The sequence below is a fragment of the Podarcis cretensis genome, assembly GCF_951804945.1.
Source record: "Podarcis cretensis genome assembly, chromosome: 7".
Lineage (NCBI taxonomy): Eukaryota > Metazoa > Chordata > Lepidosauria > Squamata > Lacertidae > Podarcis > Podarcis cretensis.
In genome coordinates this window covers 27,238,858-27,258,127 of record NC_137176.1, presented here as the reverse complement: position 1 = coordinate 27,258,127, position 19,270 = coordinate 27,238,858, and the positions used below count along the sequence as shown (strand labels likewise).

Genomic DNA, 19,270 nt, shown 5'->3' with positions numbered 1-19,270 from the left:
TTTCTTTTTCAAATATCCTATTCCAGAACACCCTGTTATATATATGCTGAGGAAGAACTACTTCTGAAACTTTCAAACAAGGTTTAGTTTAAGGAGATGAACAGGGCAATAAGATAAACAGTCTAAACAGCATTATTTTAAACCTTACCTGAGTGGTTCAAATACTAAACAAAGGTGCTGCTTGTGATAAAAATGCCGGAACAATCGCAGGCAATGGAACTTGTCATCAGGATCTGCATCATTGAGTTTTTTCAAGAATTCCAATTCTTTTAAACCAGTTTTTTGCCTGAAAATAAATCCATTTATTATAATATACATCACACAAACACCATTTAAAATGCAGAGGTTTAAATGATATAAAGAAATATATAAAGAAGCAACAGTAACAATATTACAACTACAAGGATCAATGTAATCTGAACTTAAGGGTTGCCACTACCAGAAGACATATAATGCTCTCTGGAGTCTAGGAAGACAAGGCAGCCATAAGGATAAGAGCAGAAGGACCTTATCTGATATGAGAAACTTCTGATTTGCAACTGTGACTGAATGCATGCAAGACTGAAGCTTGCAAAGATTAGGCAAGAAGATAGAGAACATCCTGTTTTGGAAACTTTGGGGAAGGAGGAGGTAAGATGGGCTATTATAATCCCTAGAACAAGCATAAGCAAACTCAGCCCTCCAGATGTTTTGGGACTACAATTCCCATCATTCCTGACCACTGGTCCTGTTAGCTAGGGATCATGGGAGTTGTAGGCCAAAAAAAAAAACATCTGGAGGGCTGAGTTTGCCTATGCCTGCCCTAAAATATTGTTCTTCAATCTAGGTCCCCAGACGTTGTTGGACTACAATACACATCCCCCAGGCCACCTTAGACAATGGCAAAGGATGATGGGAGTTGTAGTCCAACATCTGGGGATCCAATGTTGAAAAACACAGTCCTAGAAAGGGAATAGGGTGGAACTTGTTGATAGCCCAGAAAGTGTATACAGTGGTACCTCGGGTTACATACGCTTCAGGTTACAGACTCCGCTAACCCAGAAATAGTACCTCGGGTTAAGAACTTTGCTTCAGGATGAGAACAGAAATCGTGCTCTGGCGGCGCAGCAGCAGCAGGAGGCCCCATTAGCTAAAGTGGTGCTTCAGGTTAAAACAGTTTCAGGTTAAGAACAGACCTCCAGAATGAATTAAGTACTTAACCCGAGGTACCACTGTATGTAACAGAAAACTGGAAGCACAGTTGCTCTGGTATGCTTCAGAGTCTGGAATCATTTCTGCCTTCCTAGGGTCAGTTTGTTCATCTACCCAACTCTTTCAAAATTAGGAAGTCCCCATGAAGCTTCTTCAGGTATCATACAAACGTACAGGTATGGTGGGGAAATACACAGCACTTGAATTTTACAGACATCAAAATGTTATGGTTAATTCAGTGGGACACCTTAAATGTCTCTTCAAATCTGCTCCAGAGGATTGGAGTAGTTTTCGAAGAACAAAGGAGGTGGCATGGGGGCTGGAGAAAGGAGTGGAGGGAGACTGTAAAGTCTCACCTCCATTTCTTTCCGCGGACAGAAGGCTTCACTAGATCAATAAACCGTCTTCCAGCAGATGAACACCAACTCTTTACAGTTAGTCGCTCAACTACTGAAACCAGCTGCTACAGGTTAGGTAAAGGTAAAGGTACCCCTGCCCGTACGGGCCAGTCTTGACAGACTCTGGGGTTGTGCGCCCATCTCACTTAAGAGGCCAGGGGCCAGCGCTGTCCGGAGACACTTCCGGGTCATGTGGCCAGCGTGACAAAGCTGCATCTGGCGAGCCAGAGCCGCACACGGAAACGCCGTTTACCTTCCCGCTGGTAAGCGGTCCCTATTTATCTACTTGCACCCGGAGGTGCTTTCGAACTGCTAGGTTGGCAGGCGCTGGGACCGAGCAGCGGGAGCGCACCCCGCCGCAGGGATTCGAACCGCCGACCTTTCGATCGGCAAGTCCTAGGCGCTGAGGCTTTAACCCACAGCGCCACCTGCGTCCCTCTGCTACAGGTTAGTAGTTTACAAATAACAGGATTCTATATATTTACAAAACATGCTACATAACAGTCTTCCTGAATATTGCGCAAATCTTCAATTGCTGTTCATGCGTCTCTGCAAAACTTGTAGGGCCACTACTGTTTTAGTTCATTTTATCTTGAGATGTAATTTTTTTTTTTTTTTTTACTTACATAAGCTCATTGTTCCTAATGATTTTGACAGCCACTTCTTGGTTTGCTCTTGCCATATCTCTGGCCCTCACCACATTACTGAAAACTCCTTGGCCAGTGTACCCATATACATTGTAGCGTTTATCTAGAACTTCACCTATGTTAACACCTGAGGAAAAGAAAAAAGATGTTGTTAAATACATTTTCAGTGCCGATAAATCAATCAAGGAGGATTTATCTGTACAGAAATGCATATAGGGTGCAGTCATAATAGCAATTTCCATTAAGGGTCACTGCCTGCTTTAACAGAACTCCTCTGTCTTTGTTCTGGATAGAAATGCAAATATTGTGTTTGAATGAGAAATCCTCCCAACTGGATAAGACAGAACATGTTGATAACTAGCTTGCTTCTTACCTCCTACAGTGAAGGGATGGTGGAGCCCCAGACTCACTCCTGATCTCAAGTCAGTTCGAACCTGAGTAACATCTAAATAGGTTTTCTATTAATACATAATGCTACTCTGTGACTTCTTCCCACTCAGTTTAATGATGCCATGTTTGGGAAAAGAGGAAGGATACAAAGTATTTCCTCCCAAAATACCCACGTTACAATTTATGATCCAAAGAGCCATGCACCCCATTTTGAGATTTTCAATGAGCAGTCAACACAGAATCCCCAAAGTACTATGAGAGTTTAAAGAACATGAGGATTTAGCAAGGTAACTCTTTAAAGGAGAACAATGGAAGATACTATGTACAGGCAAATTTGCAAACCACAACATGCCTGTTCGAACTCAATTGTCTAAGGGCAATGTGCTACTGCATACCAGCTGCAAGAAATCACAAGTGGGGATAACGCTGTTGCACTAAAATTCTGCTTGTGGGTTTTCCCGTTAGCCATCTGGCCAGTCAATGTGAGAACAGGATGCTGAAGTTTGTGGGTCTTCGGTTCAATCCAGCAGGGCATTTCTTATGCTCTTTAAAGAACATTTGTGCAAAATACCCAAACAGCATTTTAAATATGTAAAAGTAAGAGTGTGAATGGTCTCCATCTTCTGTGTGAACCACTGCCGGCAATTTCTTGTCACAGCAGGGAAGAGCTGGAAGGTTCACACTTTTTACACAAATGTGTCCTCTCTTTTTCCCATGCAATGCAAATGGGGTGACTGGTGAAAACCAAGCTAGGGTGCCTATTGGCACCAGAGTAAAGCCAGCTTTCTGGCCAATTAGTTCCAACTTCTCAAGTTCTCTATGCCTCACCCAAATCAAGTACCAAGACATTTATTTTCAGGGATTTTGAACAATATTAACTTGTTTTCCCACATGAGAAAACTAAAAGAACCCATTTTCCTGTGGATTTTTTGTAGTTGTTTATGCAATATTCCTGAAGGAGATTCAGTGAAGCGTTTGCATTCTGAGTCCAGTTTGGCAAATAAAGCTGGAACTTATTTTCCAAGTCATTATTCTGGTTTCCATTGAATGGCGAATGTTGATGGTTGCTTCCAGAAATAAACTGGGAAAATGTAAGCTAGAGTTGTGGACTATATATTTATTCACTCACATGTTTTCTTTGATGTTCTAAATGTGGGAGATAGGCCTGCAACATTAAAATGTCATTCTGCTGGCCTTTAAGCAGGATTCCTTTAATCTGCAGTTGTGCTCAGTTGATAATGTATATGAGATGTACCAATCATACTTACGATAATACCCCTCTGCATCTGTCCAGTTATCCCTGAGATTGGGGTTTTCTTTGAAGTCTTTTCCAATGCCAGCAGCCCTAAGGCGTGCACTCTGAAATAAAGTAAATCTCATTTAGCTTTTTCCTTCATATTCGCCTATGAAACTACAAGAACCATTTTAATTTATCTATTTACTGGTTGCCAAATGACATCGTTTCCTAGACAGCTCACACAAAGTCTTTAGAAGGCCCAATATCAAAGGGCAAAGACACTCTGTACTTCAAAGAACATACAAAACATCAATGCTAGGCATCTCTCATTAAAGCTGATGAGTGTTTATCTTACTATTTGGGCTATTTGAATTCTGCTAAGTAATTCTGGTATTATCCCTAATGCAACTGCAACAATGAAAATGGTCAAATAATCACTTTCTAGAGTTAATGGTTTAAATGATTCAGGGCGAAACCCAACATTGAATGAGGAGACCTTTATTCACACAGTGAGAGTTCCCTTCCTCTCCCTCCTCTTAAACCTGCTTTGGGGGTATTAACCTCTAGGTACATAGTGGGCTGCAGCGGGGAGGAAAGGAAGATGAACTTCTGTAGTGGAGATGGAAGTCCATTCTGCTCGCTCACAGACACCATTGGATAAAAAACCTGGGAATTAATCCAGTGGTCTTTTAGAAGTTTCTATATATGTTCTTTACCAAAACAGAGCAGCACTTCAAAAAGCATTTATACAAAAATTACCTACATCAAAATATGCAGCAAACATATCATCTGATTCTGTGAACATGTCAGGAGCTGTAATTTTCTTCTGAGACGAACCTTAAAAGAATTCACATTCATCAAAGCAATGAGAAAGAATACAAGATAGCCTTAACATTTCTACAGATCATTCCATTAATGTCCTGCTCTCAGAATCTTCTGGACTGAAGAGCAACGTGCAACACAATTAAAATACAGTCACCCTTCGTTTATGTGTGTGCGACGGGGTATACGTGCAGAAATGACCTGGAAACATTGTAAAGATGTCACTGAAATATCACTAAAATGGCAGAACAGAGGTGGGGCAGGGGATTTGCAGGCTTTCTCAATAGGTTTCAATTATACACGATTTTACCAATGTGTGCGGTGCCTCGGAACATAATCCCTGTGTAAACAGGGAGCTGTCTAAAATTGAGGGGACTGTGCCTGCCTCCCAGAGCTCTTTGCTCTCCTGCCTCTGTCACGTGAAGAGGGATACTACCCACCTCATTTGGTTCATCATCAGCCGCATTAAATTAAAGCAATCCCAACTACACAACTTACAGTGCAAGCAAAAAGCAGAGTAAAACTCTATGTATCTAAAGATCTGGAATAAGGTTTTCACCTGGGTAATACAAAGACATAAAACTTAGCAGCAGATAAACTTTCAGATTTCCAGAGTTAGGGTGTCACCACAAGGAAGTTGTGTCTCTGATCACCACCTGCCTCATCTCTGATGGCAGCAGGACCCAGAGAAGGACCTAAAGCAGATCGTAATACACCGGGGGTGGGGGGTGGGGATGTGTTGCAGAAGAACGTGGTCCCTTAAAGTATCTAGTTGCCAAGCCACCAATATTGACAAGATAGGGTTCTTTCCCCGTTCCAGTCAGTAGTCTAGTCACAGTAATCCCACCCACAATTGTGCAATCTCAAAAACCCTGCGTTGGATCCAGTTTCATGACTTCTAACTAAAGTCCTATCAATTTTGATGGGTGGCGCTGTGGTCTAAACCACTGAGCCTCTTGGGCTTGCTGATCAGAAGGTTGGCGGTTCGAATTCCTGTGATGGGATGAGCTCCCATTGTTCGGTCCCTGCTCCTGCCCACCTAGCATTTCAAAAGCACATCAAAGTGCAAGTAGATAAATAGGTACCGCTCTGGCGGGAAGGTAAATGGCATTTCCGTGCGCTGCTCTCATTCACCAGAAGCGGCTTAGTCATGCTGGCCACATGACCCAGAAGCTGTCTGTGGACAAACACCGTCTCCCTCGGCCTATAGAGCAAGATGAGCGCCACAACCCCAGAGTTGTCCGCAACTGGAACCTGGGGTCCCTTTACCTTTTACTCTAAGCATGTCTAAGTCTGGGTCCAACCACTTATATTTTATTGGGATCTGGGTATGTGTAAGAAAGCCATATTACATTGCGCTGAAAACTGCACAAAAATGTTTTTTGAATTATGACTGTGTGTTCAGTCAGCCTGATAAAGTGAGAGGCATGTCCTTGTTTTCTGGTGACTCAGCATACCAAGTCCTGAAGCGACCCCAGGCATAATTTAACTTAGCTTTCTACAAGTGAGCAAACTTGTACAATATTTCATGATATTCTAAAATTAAGGAGACAGTCTCTTAATCATGGCTGCCATGTCAAATGTATCTCACTTTTGATTTTAGTTGTTGCAGATCTTCTTTCAGAACACATTTCACAGGAATTTGATTCTTACCATTATTTTGCTCAACAGCCATGAGGTTGTGCTTAGCCTTCACTGAGGCTTCAAAAGTGTCCACATTTTCCCGTTCATACTCTTTAACATCAGCAGCTACCCGCTCTAGAATGTCATCAGGTGAGTTTGAGCGACTGCGAGTGCTGCTCTGAGGACTGCTTGGTTCAGATGGCATAGACATGTTGCTATCTTCAGTTAGGTACTTGTATTTCTGCAAAGAGAAATCTTCCATTACTTAAGCCACTGAAAAAATGTACATTTTGTGGTGATATAAACGTGGGTGGCGCTGTGGGTTAAACCACAGAGCCTAGGGCTTGCCGATCAGAAGATCGGCGGTTCAAATCCCTGCGACGGGGTGAGCTCCCGTTGCTCGGTCCCTGCTCCTGCCAACCTAGCAGTTCGAAAGCACATCAAAGTGCAAGTAGATAAATAGGTACCGCTCCGGCAGGAAGGTAAACGGCATTTCCGTGCGCTGCTCTGGTTTGCCAGAAGCGGCTTAGCCAGAACGCCGGCTCCCTCGGCCAGTAAAGCGAGATGAGCACCGCAACCCCAGAGTCGGCCACGACTGGACCTAATGGTCAGGGGTCCCTTTACCTTTTTAAACAAAGAAATGTTTTTGCTTTACTCCAGCACTGTGGAAGCAGTTGTTCACTTGAAAGAGAGGCATTTCCCACACACTTCATTTTATTGCAGACCTCTACTGCATTATGGATAGCGCAGTTGGTAGAGCATGAGACTCTTAATCTCTGGGTCTTGAGTTCAAGTCATGTTTGGCAAAAGATTCCTGCATTGCAGGGGGTTGCACTAGATGACCCCCATGGTCCCTTCCAACTCCACAGTTCTATATTATTTGATCTCAGATTTTTTCCTAAGGGTCCTTGAAGAGAGCAGGAAAGGCTTTCTTGGGCAGACAGACCTATTAAGGCAACACTGGATCCAACTCTTCATTTCTAAACCAAAGGAAACATAATAGATATGTCTGTGGGTGTTTGCCCAGGGTTACTAGGGTGCTACCACATTCACCAGTTAGAGCATGCCACTTAGCATGCTGCAGAATGTGAGGACTTGGCATGTATTGTGTGCACTCTTTGTTCAATGCACTCTTTTCCCTTTGCAGTACCTAGACATGAGGGAATTTGTGGCAGCTAATTATAACAGAAAGCTGAATGGATAGTTCTTGTAACTATGGCTACTTGAATGCCTGACCACACTCTATGGAAACAGTATGGACGATCAGCTTTCACAAAATTACAGTCTGGTTTGCAGGGGTGGCAGTACAGCACTCTCACATACCTGAACAATTGCTTGCCTCTGTAATCTTCTCTGCTCTATCAAAGCTTCCTCATCTTCTTCTTCAACGTCAAAATCTTCAAGGCTATTAAAAATGATGATTGACATATCCTTCAGGCCACTTATTGATGCAAGAATTTATACTCAAATACCTTGAAAACAATACTCAAAAACTTGGATCCTAAAATGTTAATTTAAATAACTTCACATTACAGACTGACAGGAAAAAACCCAAAGTTTTATTATAATTGACCATTATTTATAAGCTTTATAAATATTAGATATTAGCTGTTGTAATTCATTCAAACTAATTTAATACACTATGGAGGGGTTATTATGGTTAATGGTTGTATTTTTAATTTGACCAACGTTGCTCGCTGTTGTATTTATGTTCTCCTTGTAGTGTACTTGACTGCATTTGGTGCTATTGATTGGTATTAACAGTCCTAGAATAAATGTACGTAAATATTAAGATATTGGGGAAATTTTGACTAATGGTTTTAAATGTTTTAATCGCTTTTAATTTGCAGCACTTTAAATGGTGGTTGTTGTTTTTTATAATATTATATTATTTCATTATTTTATTTTTGCTTGGGGTGGGATAAGCACTGAGTCAGCACTATTGTTCTTTGCTTTGTTTTGTTTTGTTCTGTTTTGTTTTATTATTATTATTATTCTGTTAAATTATTATATAGTTTGTATTTTGCCTTTTAAGGGGAAGGGTCATGGCTGCCTGGGAGTGGGCCTCAGCCAATAGATTGGGTGGGGCAGGTTCCACAGAGGGAGATGTATTGGGACACCCGATCTCAGTGATCACGGGCAGGAGGAGGAGTTATGCTAAGACCAGACCATGTCATTACCGAGGAGGCAGGTTTAGTCGTTGTTTGAGGACTATCCCTGCCTCCAGGTCTGGTCCTGACCGGAAGGATACAGTAATCAGCAAGGGAAACCCACATGACCTGAAAGTGTTGCTGTGCAATGCCAGGTCAATGATGAATAAAACCACTGCCATCCACGACCTGATTGTGGATGGAGGATTTGACCTGGCATGTGTGACAGAGACCTGGTTGGATGAGGCAGATGGGCCTGTCCTTGCCGCTGCCTGCCCACCAGGTTTCTCTTACGCACAGCAACCCAGGTCATGTGGGCGGGGAGGGGGGGTTGCAGTGATTTTTAGGAAGTCATTAGTCTGCACCAGGCGTCCTACTGGGAAGACCCAGTTTTCTGAGTGCATGTTCTGGAAGTTGGGCAATAGGGGCAGTACAGGATTCCTACTGGTGTACCGACCTCCCCGCTGCACCAAGGATTCCCTGCCCGAGCTGCTTCAGGTCGTGGCGGATATGCTCCTGGAGACACCTAGCTTGGTTGTCCTGGGGGATTTTAACATCCATGCCGACACGACCTTACAAGGGGCCGCCCGGGACTTCGTGGAAAGCATGGCCTCCATGGGGCTGTCCCTGAATAAGTCTGGCCCAACTCATAGCCACGGACATGCCTTAGACTTGGTGTTTACCTCTACGGATGTTGGTGATCTGACATTAACTAAAAGTGAAACAAAAGAAGTGCCATGGTCAGATCACTTCCTGGTGCAACTGGACTTCTCCGCAACCCTTCCCCTCCGCAGGGAGGTGGGACCGATTCGGATGGTCCGCCCCCGCCACTTAATGGATCCAATTGGCTTCCAGAGAGTGGTAGGGGATGCTTTATCCCAAGTTGATGGCCTTTCAGCTGATTCCCTGGTGGCACGCTGGAATGCGGAGTTAACCAGGGCTATTGACTGTCTGGCTCCGAAGCGCCCTCTCCGATTGCATGGAGCCCGGACAGCCCCGTGGTTTTCCCCGGAGCTGAGGGTGATGAAACAATCGTTGAGATGGCTAGAGCGCCGGTGGCGGAAAACTCATTCTGAATCAGACCGGACACGGGTTAGAGCTCAACGTCGAGCCTACCAAGTGGCAATGGCGACGGCGAAGAGGGCCTTCTTCGCCGCCTCCATTGCATCTGCAGAAAACAGCAGCAGGAGACTTTTTCAGGTGGTTCGCAGTTTATCGGAACCACCTGTACCACCGGGGCCTGGTAGGGACCCCAAGATCTCCTGCAATGCTTTTGCAAAGTTTTTTGCAGATAAAATCGCTCAGATTCAGAAGGAGGTAGACTCCACAGTGGGAGCAGGGCCAGGGCGGGAGAGTGCTAGAGTTCTGTCTGGTCCTGTTATATGGGATCAATTCCAATCTGTTACCTCCGAGGATGTGGACAGGCTGCTTGGACGAGTGAAACCGACCACCTGTCTCCTTGATCCTTGCCCATCCTGGCTGATAAAAGCAAGCCGGGAAGGGCTGGGCGATGGGCTTTGCGGGGTGGTGAATGCTTCCCTCTGTGAGGGAGCCTTCCCAGACCCGCTGAAAGAGGCGGTCATTAAACCGCTTCTTAAAAAAACATCTTTAGACCCGGCCAATTTGGCCAACTATCGCCCAGTCTCAAATCTGCCATTCTTGGGCAAGGTGATTGAGCGGGTGGTTGCTGAACAACTCCAAGCACGCCTGGAGGAAACGGACCATTTGGATCCCTTCCAATCGGGATTCAGGCCTCATCATGGGACTGAAACTGCCTTGGTCGCGCTGGTTGATGATCTCCAGCGGGCTAGGGACAAAGGTGAGAGCTGTTTCCTAGTTCTGCTGGATCTCTCAGCGGCCTTTGACACCATCGACCATAACATCCTTCTGGACCGTCTAGAGGGGCTGGGAGCTGGGGGCACTGTTATACAGTGGTTTCGCTCCTTCCTCCTGGGCCGTGTTCAGAAAGTGGTGGTGGGGGATGAGTGTTCAGACCCTTGGGCCCTCACTTGTGGGGTACCTCAGGGTTCCGTCCTCTCCCCCATGCTTTTTAACATCTATATGAAGCCGCTGGGAGAGATCATCAGGGGGTTTGGACTGGGTGTTCATCAGTATGCAGATGACACCCAGCTCTACCTCTCCTTTAAATCAGAACCAGTGAAGGCGGTGAAGGTCCTGTGTGAGTGCCTGGAGGCGGTTGGAGGTTGGATGGCGGCTAACAGATTGAGGTTGAATCCTGACAAGACAGAAGTACTGTTTTTGGGGGACAGGAGGCGGGCAGGTGTGGAGGATTCCCTGGTCCTGAATGGGGTAACTGTGCCCCTGAAGGACCAGGTGCGCAGCCTGGGAGTCATTTTGGACTCACAGCTGTCCATGGAGGCGCAGGTTAACTCTGTGTCCAGGGCAGCTGTCTACCAGCTCCACCTGGTACGCAGGCTAAGACCCTACCTCCCCGCGGACTGTCTCGCCAGAGTGGTGCATGCTCTGGTTATCTCACGCTTGGACTACTGCAACGCGCTCTACGTGGGGCTACCTTTGAAGGTGACCCGGAAACTGCAATTAATCCAGAATGCGGCAGCTAGACTGGTGACTGGGAGTGGCCGCTGGGACCACATAACACCGGTTCTGAGAGATCTGCACTGGCTCCCAGTACGTTTCCGAGCACGATTCAAAGTGTTGGTGCTGACCTTTAAAGCCCTAAACGGCCTCGGTCCTGTATACCTGAAGGAGCATCTCCACCCCCATCGTTCAGCCCGGACACTGAGATCCAGCGCCGAGGGCCTTCTGGCGGTTCCCTCATTGCGAGAAGTGAGGCTACAGGGAACCAGACAGAGGGCCTTCTCGGTAGTGGCGCCCGCCCTGTGGAACGCCCTCCCATCAGATGTCAAAGAGATAAAGAATTACCTGACATTCAGAAGACATCTTAAGGCAGCCCTGTTCAGGGAAGTTTTTAATATGTAATGCTGTACTGTTTTTAACACTGATTGGGAGCCGCCCAGAGTGGCTGGGGAAACTCAGCCAGATGGGCGGGGTATAAATAATAAATTATTATTATTATTATTATTATTATTATTATTGAGATTATTGCATAAACATTGTACCAGTCCCTTTTCATATATGAGCTACAGATTAACCAATCTATTTGCCTTTATTATAATTATGGATGGCAAGTAAGTATAATGACAGGCGTATATTCACATATACTTATTTTTAAGTCTTCATTTTCGTGGAGATTAATTATGTGCATTTTTACTTCACTGTGCCCAAGTATCGTCTGGCCAAAAACAAATACAAACTATATGGTTGAGACTAGGAATACATATTTGTATTGGATCCTATCCAACAGTGTAACTTGGCAAGGCCTCCATCAGCAGAACAGGGAGGGAAACATTTTTTTGGCTCATTTCCCATCACCACTGCAACCCCCCCCCTCCCCAGCAACACTCTAAAATGCTCTAGTGCAGATTTAGGGAGACTGTAAGGAACTATGGGGAGAGAAGTTGCTGAAAATGGGCCTTATTATCAACTGGGTAGCACTGTTGGATATAACCTACAAACCTGATTGCTTATAACTAAAGGTTCCTGTAGCAGAGCCTCAGTCAATATGAGATCAAATATTAATCAACTGGCAATCATTGCCAAGGTATCCTAACATCTGGCAATGGAGCCCTGTCAAACTGAATAGAACGACAGTAACAAGTTCACCAGGCATGGGTCAGCATTTAGCCAATAAGTTAAAATAACAAGAAGAATGTGGCACATTAGGTAGACGATCAGCTAGCTACAGCATTGAACTCACTATTAATATTCAAGATTGCCCTCCATGTTGAAAATACTTCTGATTTAAGAAAAAGAAGACATTTCATCTATCTACACACAGAAAAATCTGGTAGAAGATCACAATATGAAACATTAAAATTCAGTTCCTACTTTTCATCTGATGAGGATTCTTGCTCAACCTTCATCCCTTCAGAAAGGCTTCCTTTAAATTTGTCTTCTATTTTGCTCCTGCTCCTCCGCCTATGGCCACCCCGTGACCTAGATCTCCTCCTAAGGCGAGATCGACTCCGTCGACCCCTATCCCTGAAAATGTGGAATTAAAAGAAAAAAGAACCAATGTGACAAAGTATCTCTTATATTTATATACATGCTTGAAGCATTTTAAGGTTCAAATCTGTTCCATTCAAAAGCAAAAAAATAAAAAAATAAAAAAAATTACTTAGAATGAGGCAAGGTTTGTTCTTCACTTCCTCTCATGTTTAGATATTAATAAACTATGCATGTTGGTTTGGAATTCAAAGTTAGGCCAGCACTGGTTTCCTCTCTGGTCGGGAGAGGGAGCAAGGTGGCCACAATTTGAGAAGCATGCTCCTAGATGAAGCATAGGAGTGTTAGGGAATTGGCAAAATGTATAGGGCTATGTCCTGCAGAGTTGCCCCAGTAGTGTAAGGACTTCTGCCTCCGGAATCTGACTTCCTCTTCCCTCGAGCCCCCACTCAAATATGTTCTGGGGGTTCCCTTACCTCTCCCAAGCAGAGGAAGTACCACTGAGTAGGCAGAGGTCCTTGTGCTAACAGAACAATTTTGTTGATTACAACCCATAATGGTGGTGGTAGGGCATTTTTTAAAAAAGAACCATTCTCGGTTAATGTACAAGATTAATTTCTACTTATTTTTACAGTATAGTAGAATATATACCTTCTCCGAGGAGATCTACTCCTCCTCCTTGGAGACCGGCTACGTCGAAGAACTGAGCGGGATCTTCGTCGAATAGGAGACCTGGATCTTCTCCTGGATGGGGACCACCTAGGTGGGCTGACATCTTTTGATCGCTCACGTCTAGAAAGGATATCATCCCTAGTTCGTGTTCTTGAAGTTAGAAGAAATATTGTAAAAATATATACAAAAATAGGCCCGATTCCCTTTAAAAAACCATTTTTAAACTCACTGTAAAGTTGTCTTTATAGCAATTCATAGACTGACCTGAGTAGAAATATATATAAGCAAGAATGACATAAAAGGTCCCCTATAATTAAAGCATATATAGACATACTATAGCAAAACTGCTGAAATGCTAGCAAATCGTTTCATATTCACACCAAATCCTCATGTGATGCTTTTATTGCCTGCAACAGTCTGCCTTTCCAAACATACCTATGCTAGTTATTTGTAGCTTGAAAAATACCTCTTCCAAGTTACAAAGTGTTCTCTGCTTTGATGTTTCCACTTCCCAAGAAACAATATCAGTGGTGACTGACAAGTCTAGCTCAGCGTACTGTTTTATTATTAAACACTTAAAACCTCAAAAGTTACTATGCTATTATTTTTGATATTTTGTTAAATAAATCAAAGGTTTTCCACAAATTTCTATAACACATACCAGGGGAAATTGGATCCAGCTGGCTGAGTAGACCCAAATCGGCCCACCCTCTATGGGCCACTTTGACTGGTGGGCAGAACCACCTACTTGTCAATTATGTGACATCATATGGCACCACGTCATTCAGGTTTATTAGCCACAGCTGGAAAGGAAGAATCAGGAGCTCACTTATAGTGTTCTCCCATTTCTTCCTTTGCAAATTGGCATCTCGGTTTCACCAGTTCAGCACCTCTCATGTGTTAGGGGATGGACAGGCGGGCACATAAAAAATTTAAAACCACTTGATTCTTAATTTTCTACATTAAAATTACCTTGGAGAAGAAAAACGCCTCCTTTCCGATTCTCTTCTTTTCCTTTCTACAGATCTACTCTTTGCTCTCCTAGGAGACAGATTTCGAGAGGGCGATTTACTCTGCTTAGATCTGCGATCATTAAGGAGAGGTGATCTGCTGCGTCTTGGCTTATCTCGTGGTTTCGGAGACAAGCTTCTTCCTTTAGGGCTGCGGCCAGGTCTTCTACCAGGAGACCTGTTTTCTTTCCCTGATGATGCATCTTTAGAAGGAGATTTGGTGGGCTTCTTCTCTTTTTCAGCCTCCAATCTCCTGGATTTTCGATCTTTAGACCTTGATCGTCTATCTTTGGATTTGCTTCTTTGTTCTACTGGAGATTTTGATTTTTTGCCACGATCTCTGTTTTTACTTTCATTAACAGCTGGAGATTTTTTATGATCTCTAGACTTCATCTTATCTTCTGCTTTAGTCTTATCTTCTGGAGACTTTGACTTCCTATTTTTCTCCTGAGAGCGCCTTCTAAGAGTTGGAGACTTTGACTTTCCTACTTGATCTTGAGACTTTATTTTTTTAGATGGGCTTTTTGATTTTCTCCTCTCTTTTGATTTACTTCTTGTTGTTTTCTCTTTTATTCCATCAACTCCTGACTTGCTTTTCTTTTTATCAGATCTGTGCCGAGTCCGTTCTTTTGATCTGCTCTTACTCCGTTTCTTTGAACTTGTTTTATTGTCTACAATCTCTGGTTTCCCTTTAACGTTTGATGACTTAGTTGCAGATCTAGTCCCATTTCTCACCTTATCATTGATTTCTCCCTCCTCTTCAGAACCTGACTCATAACCTTGCAATATTAATCCCATCCCAGACTGAACTTTTCCTTCCATTAGCTCATTTTCAAGTTCAGCTTTAAGCAATGCTCTTTGTTTCTCTAAGTCTTCTAAAGGAGCTAAGAAATCAATTTTAGTTCTTTTTGCTGGACCATCTTCTCTATCAGAGGCATCAGTAATCTCCTTTCGTTTATGTTTCTTATGTTTGTGCCTATGTTTATGCTTTTTGTCCTTATCTTCTTCTGAAGAATGTTTATGTTTCTTATGTTTACCTCGGTGTTTGTGCTTCTTTTTTTTATGCCGGCTGTGTTTAATTTGTGGTTGCTCTCCTTCTGAAATATCCCCATTTTCTTCATTTGCACTTCTCTCAGAAATATCAGCATCATCAATTCTGTAAATATATTTAAATAGAATAAATCAGAGATCAAATGAAATATTATGGTTTGCAGCCAGAGATCTGACCAAGTTTTCTGAGATCTTTCCTTTCCCCCTCAGTCCTATGGCACAGCTTACCCCACATAGGGCAGTCTCCCAATCCTTAGGAAAGTCTTTGGAGGGGGAGAACTTAGGGGGGCAGCTAGGAAGACAAGAGAGCAAGAAATTTGCCCCATAACTGTTTAGAGAACTCTTAATCTGCATTCAAGCAAAATATATCAGAAGTATGTCTGTGCCAGTAACCATCAAGGATCCCTCCTACAAGTAAACTGTAATTACCCAATAACAACACAGCACAAATACACTAGTGCAGAAAAATAAGATGGCAAAATCACTACCTAGGCAGGTTCATTTTTTACTTCTACTTGTGAATTAGATGGCAGTCAAAGTATATTTTTATACATTGATCCAGTATTGCCCCATTTATTTTCAGATTTACTTTGGGGCACAATTAGTTTAAACAGCCATGTTCATCATCCTTGCTAAAGAAAGGACATTTTTTTTTCAATAACTAGAAAAAGAAGCTATTCTTCTATGGTTCCTGATAAGCTAACTTATGATGAATCAATCAAGATAATATTTTTATTCAAACAAACAAAGCATAAGGGACCAAGCACAAAACATGTTCAATTGCACAACTAAGGATTAGAATTAGAGTTTAGATGAAATTAAGAATGTAAGAACTAAATATAATTAAATAACAAGCATCACTAAAATTCATACATACTGTTCATACATAAGATGCTCAAATACCAGTGTATAAATATTATACCATGGTTCGCCAACCCAGTGCCCATGACAGCCTTCACTGGCACACCTGGCATGGGCCCCAGACTCAATTTCATTTTTAAAAAAGCAAATCTCTACCTCACCTATGAAGAAAGTTAGGAAGAAAAATGCACAGGTACCCTTATAGGCAATTTCTGCTAAATGAGCTAGCCTAGCTGCTTCTACCTGTTAAGTGTTTTTAGCCAACAAGTAAAATTAGAGGTGTGCCTATGATTGCTAAGTAGTTGTTTGGACACCAGGCTACAGGAATCCCTGGGGTCCTAAAGAGCACCTGCCTTCCCCTCCCCTTCCATGACCAGGATGCATCTTGCCTGTGGTTGGTTTGTATTAGATCTGGGAGTTATTTCCTGCAAATACTACTGTATAAGTATGGGGGTGTGTTACAGAATTCTCCCTCCCTTCCAAAGGCAAATGTTAAAAATTTGCAAAAGAGGGGAAGACATGTCTTCTTGTGTTCAGAGGATAAAGACTAGGCACTAAGATTTCACTGTAACATTGACTGTACAATGGTAAAATTCTATTCAAAAGTATGTCTCTTTGTTTCTAATGGGGCTTACTCCCAGATAAGCGGGTACAGGGTGACAACCTAGGCTTTGATTTACAGTTGGAATGGGTGAAAGCAGGATTCTTGTGCCTTTTAACAGCTGTATCTCCACAATCAAGACCAGCAGGACATGGCTGATTTCCCATGGTAGGAGTGAAGTTCTTGGGGTGGGGGAGCTGCAATAACTGTTCTCTAATTTTGTGTTGTGCCATGCCCTCCCAGCAGCCATGTTGCATTATGCTATGCCCTCTCTATGGCAGCCATTTGGTGACCTGCACCCACAGCACTCTCTCAAAATTTGAAATGTGGCCATTGATCCAAAAAGGCTGTTGAACTAGGTATCAGACTAAATTGCTTCAGAATTTTACAGATCAAATTAGCATATTGACTCTGCTTAGAACACAACACAAAATGAGATATGTGTGGGGTTATCACCAACGCCAGTCACAACTAATATGAGTATCTTAAGTTTGCTGACTTCAATGGGTCTACTCTGAGTATGACTAGTTGGATATAATCCATTGTCTCCAAAATATAAAGCCAGAACTGTGAGTAAAACACACTGTCAGGAATGTAATATCCTGACCATGATACCAAGCACAGATCCAGGAATCTGTTGCCCACCTACCATTCACAAGGAAAAAAAGATGAAAATATCTGTGTGAACTTATGGATTGTGCAACTATTATGTGCCTTATGGCCAATAAGTGTATTTAAACAAAATGAAAATTAGAGTATTGTATTCCCCTTGTTATTATACTTATTTTAAGATTTAGGAAATAATTGTGTGTTGCTCACTTTGGAAAACAGTCTAGCGACTTCCATTACTTCAGTGATTTTTAGATAACTGGGAGGAAAGCCAGCACAGTACTGTGGCACAAAGGTAGTTGAATACATCACCATCTTCACTACTGTACCTTTCAATATGGTATATTTATGCCCTCAACCTAACTGAAGTTGTAGACAGTGAATAAAGAGTCCCCCTCCGATGGACTGCTGACATAAACGGGCAATCTGACCTTGTCCATATGCTTATCACTTGCGAAAACAGTGAAGAAAAAGAAAACAAGTTCTAGCAAGAAAAACAAGTTTTATTAAAACCTTCTCAAAGAATGTGTGTTCCATCTTGTAACTGGTTTTGATTTTTACCAAATCATCTGCAGCATAAAGCAAGCTCTGGCGCATGAAAGTTGTAGTGAAAACTAGCAAACATTGCACTGATTAGGAGCCCCAGTCCTTGTTCTGGCTGAAGCAGAAACAGTGGGGAGAGGGTAACATGCCCCTTTACTGCATTAGCTGCCAAGCTGACACAGCAAAGAGGCCCAGATTGAGCCTGTTGCTCTCATGCGATGGCAGCAGTGTCCACACTGGATCCAGCAGTTCCTGTGCCAGTCCCATTTTCTGGAGGGAGGAAGTGGGCTGCTGGGTGCCACTGACAGTACTCTCCACCAGTCCACTGTTTGGGTGGGCACACCCTGCCTGTGGGACTTTCCTGCTGGAAGTCAGCAGACACCATCCCATCTAAATGCACAGGTCTGGATTACCATGTTAGCTTAATAAGTGGAACTACAGTATTTCAAATTCTACATGGGTCATCCAACCACAAAATGTTTACAGCTAATAACTAACCAGCAAGTCACCCTCAATTGGAAATTGAGTTTTACAAGTTTATTGTGTGTGTATGATTTGTTTAGGGATTGCTTCATAAAAAGGAAGTTACTAATCTAATAACCCATGGATACCATAGCTGTAAAAAAAAGTATTCTGGTGAACAGCCAGAAATTGTGCTTTCAGCAGCTCACAACATGAGCTTATTGCCCAAATTTCTTGCATACTGATCCTATTCATGTTCACTAATCAATTAGTCCCTGCAAGTCTGATTACATTTAATCTGAAATTGATGAGCACAAAATAGCCATCAGATTTTCCCCAAAGACGTGTGAGAAATGCTAGACTAAATAAAAGTTAGGTGGCAGAGCTTTGGTAAAGGCTGATTTCTACATGCACACCTATGTAAAAAATGCATAATCAAGCCACCAGAGTTCTTACTTTAGTTTGTACTTTGGTATGTGACTATCTATACTGTTATGTCCCTAAAATTGCATAAACAGGACAATACATTGTAATCTTTCATAACTCTGGCAATTCCATCCTCATGAAATACGGGATGCAAGGTTCTTTATTACAGAAATACAAATACAGTGGTACCTCACAAGACGAATGCCTCAAAAGACAAAAAACTCACAAAACGAAATAGTTTTTCGTTTTTTGAGTTGCTTCGCAAGACGGATTTCCCTATGGGCTTGCTTTGCAAGACGGAAACATCTTGCAAGTTTGTTTCCTTTGTCTTGCAAGTTTGTTTCCTTTTTCTTAAAACCGTGCATTCACTTCGAGGAGCAACTCATAGCACGCGGTGTGGTAGCCTTTTTTGAGGTTTTTGAAGACTTTGGTGATTTTTGAAGCTTTTCCAAAGTCCGTGCTTCGCAAGACGAAAAAATCGCAAGACAAAAAAACTCGCAGAACGAATTAATTTCGTCTTGCGAGGCACCA

General features: G+C 42.9%; 2 protein-coding genes across 5 annotated transcripts in view; both read right to left on the bottom strand.

Moving 5' to 3' along the window:
• Positions 1–19,270, bottom strand: part of CDYL (chromodomain Y like) — a 401,628-nt gene that overhangs the window by 350,088 nt on the left and 32,270 nt on the right. The window lies entirely within an intron of this gene.
• PRP4K (pre-mRNA processing factor kinase PRP4K) overlaps positions 1–19,270 on the bottom strand; it is a 32,122-nt gene that overhangs the window by 11,186 nt on the left and 1,666 nt on the right. For all 3 annotated transcript variants that reach the window (XM_079984920.1, XM_079984921.1, XM_079984922.1), the window contains exons 2-10: positions 14,150–15,343; positions 13,157–13,327; positions 12,389–12,541; positions 7,632–7,713; positions 6,339–6,549; positions 4,627–4,700; positions 3,895–3,985; positions 2,216–2,363; positions 149–286 (exon numbers count right to left, since the gene is read on the bottom strand). In XM_079984920.1, coding sequence (XP_079841046.1) covers positions 149–286; positions 2,216–2,363; positions 3,895–3,985; positions 4,627–4,700; positions 6,339–6,549; positions 7,632–7,713; positions 12,389–12,541; positions 13,157–13,327; positions 14,150–15,343 — 2,262 coding nt within the window. The remainder of the gene's footprint in view (positions 1–148; positions 287–2,215; positions 2,364–3,894; positions 3,986–4,626; positions 4,701–6,338; positions 6,550–7,631; positions 7,714–12,388; positions 12,542–13,156; positions 13,328–14,149; positions 15,344–19,270) is intronic.